This window comes from Hippocampus comes, unplaced genomic scaffold, assembly GCF_001891065.2.
Source record: "Hippocampus comes isolate QL1 unplaced genomic scaffold, H_comes_QL1_v1.1 scaffold89, whole genome shotgun sequence".
NCBI classification, from domain to species: domain Eukaryota; kingdom Metazoa; phylum Chordata; class Actinopteri; order Syngnathiformes; family Syngnathidae; genus Hippocampus; species Hippocampus comes.
This window is the reverse complement of record NW_017806077.1, coordinates 321,702-323,482: the sequence shown is the minus strand read 5'-3', so window position 1 is coordinate 323,482 and position 1,781 is coordinate 321,702. Positions and strand designations below refer to the sequence as shown.

At 59.7% G+C, this 1,781-nt stretch overlaps 1 protein-coding gene across 1 annotated transcript in view; it reads right to left on the bottom strand.

Annotated features, from left to right (window-relative positions):
* The window catches only part of LOC109530768 (T-lymphoma invasion and metastasis-inducing protein 1-like), a 24,314-nt gene that overhangs the window by 20,436 nt on the left and 2,097 nt on the right, over positions 1–1,781 (bottom strand). The window contains exon 2 of the mRNA XM_019894645.1: positions 542–1,607. Within this exon, the coding sequence (XP_019750204.1) occupies positions 542–1,444 (903 nt within the window). The 5' untranslated portion in view covers positions 1,445–1,607. The remainder of the gene's footprint in view (positions 1–541; positions 1,608–1,781) is intronic.

The window sequence follows — 1,781 nt, the reverse complement described above, 5'->3', positions numbered from 1 at the left end:
GGGGGGGGGCTCACAGTGACAAGGCCACCATGCACTGTATTTTTACCGTGGCGCTCTTCCACGGGCCTCCGCTCATTAGCATGACAAAAGGCAAAACATTTGAAACGGGGAGTGACTTTAAACTCACACCCCCCCCACCGCCCCCCCCACCCCAGCCTCTCTCTTCTGGACCAAGAAAAACAAGCGGCAGGGGAAAAGAGGAGCTTTCCTCAGACTGTTAATCTGATTGCGCAGCTTATACGGCAGAGGAAACACTCAAGACACAATGAAGAGGGAGGGGGTTGAGAAATAAGATGGGGGGGGGGAGCGCGGGACGGGGAATGCAAGGTCTCGTCTGCGGTGCCGCCAGACTGCATTCGGATTCCGGACTGGTTTTCATACTCCGTCCAAAGAGCAAACTTTTGGGACGGGCATGAATTTGTTTTGCTATTTGCGGCAGGGCTCGGTTCACCGACTCGCTGAATAACAGAAGCTAGGTTGACCCCCCCCCCCCCTGAAAATGAAATGACAAACGGGTCAATGTACGGAATGAAGGCGTTACCTGGGTGGTCTGCGCCCTCCTGCCCCGCATGCTGGCACTCAAGGCGGCCTGGGCTCCGCGGCCTAGGCCTTCAGAGAGGCAATGCGAGCGTCGACACGGCAGCGTGAAGGCGGCGTAGGCGTTGCCGTCGTCCTCGCAGATCGTCTTGTCGTCGTCACCCTCGACCCGCTTGCCGTCGCGCCACTTGGCGTAGCGGCCGTGTGGTTGCCTGCAACCGGGGGTCTTCTGGCTGTACAGCTCATCGAAGGAGTTGGCCCGGTCGGCGGGATCGGCGGGGCTGGACTGCAGCGGGCCTTCGCGGTCCATCGAGTCCCGCTCGGCGCAGGGAGTGATCATCTCCTCCGTGCTGGTCAGGGGGTCTTGACTGAGGTCCGACAGGGAGAACTCCAGGCTGTCGTCTCGCCAGGTGTCGGCCGACTTGGATCGCTTCTTCTTAAAACCGGCCGCCTCCTTGGAGCCGTCGCGGGGGTCCCGCAGGTACGTCACCTCGCCCGCGTCTCCGTCCTCATCCTGCACCTCGTCCGCGGTGGGTCCGGGAAGGGTGATGAGCATCGTGTTGCCGTGCGCCGCGGGACTGGCCGGGTCGCGGTGGAAGGACATGGGCCTCAGGTTCATGGCCACGCGGTCCACCCAAATGGGGCTTCCGAAGTCCGGCAGGACGTTGGTCTCGTTGAAGGGCTCCAACCCATTTTCGGCCAGGGACTGCGGGATGCTGGGGGTGCTGCTGGAGCGCGTGCTGGCCTCCGAGTTCCTGTGCTCTATCTTGCCCGACGAGGCGTGCCGGCAGCGCCGCGACTGCTTGTTGGAGATGCGAAGCGAGCGCGACATATGCTTGCGCGACAAATAGCCACGCTCGGCACCGAAGAAGGCGTGCTCCCCGTGCTGGCTTTCCGCATTTCCCATGATTCAGCGGCTGGAGAACATCAAGAGGGGCTTATGCGCCGGCTTCCTCATCGTGACATATCAAATGACAAGCGCCGCGTTTGCTGACCTGCAGGACGGACGCGACTTGTCTGACATGCTGCTCGTCAACTTCAAACTTCTGCCCCTGGTACGACCCGCAGACCTGTTAAGAGAAGACGCAGCAAAGTGGAAAAGTTTGTCAAGAAGATGAGTAGACGTCGCGCTACATAAGGAGGAAGTGTAGTTGTAGACTGCATGGACACGAAAAAAATGCCGAGTTGTTTTCCTAACGCACTTGCTTGGTCTGACCAGTGCTACTCAAGTAGTTTCTGTTATC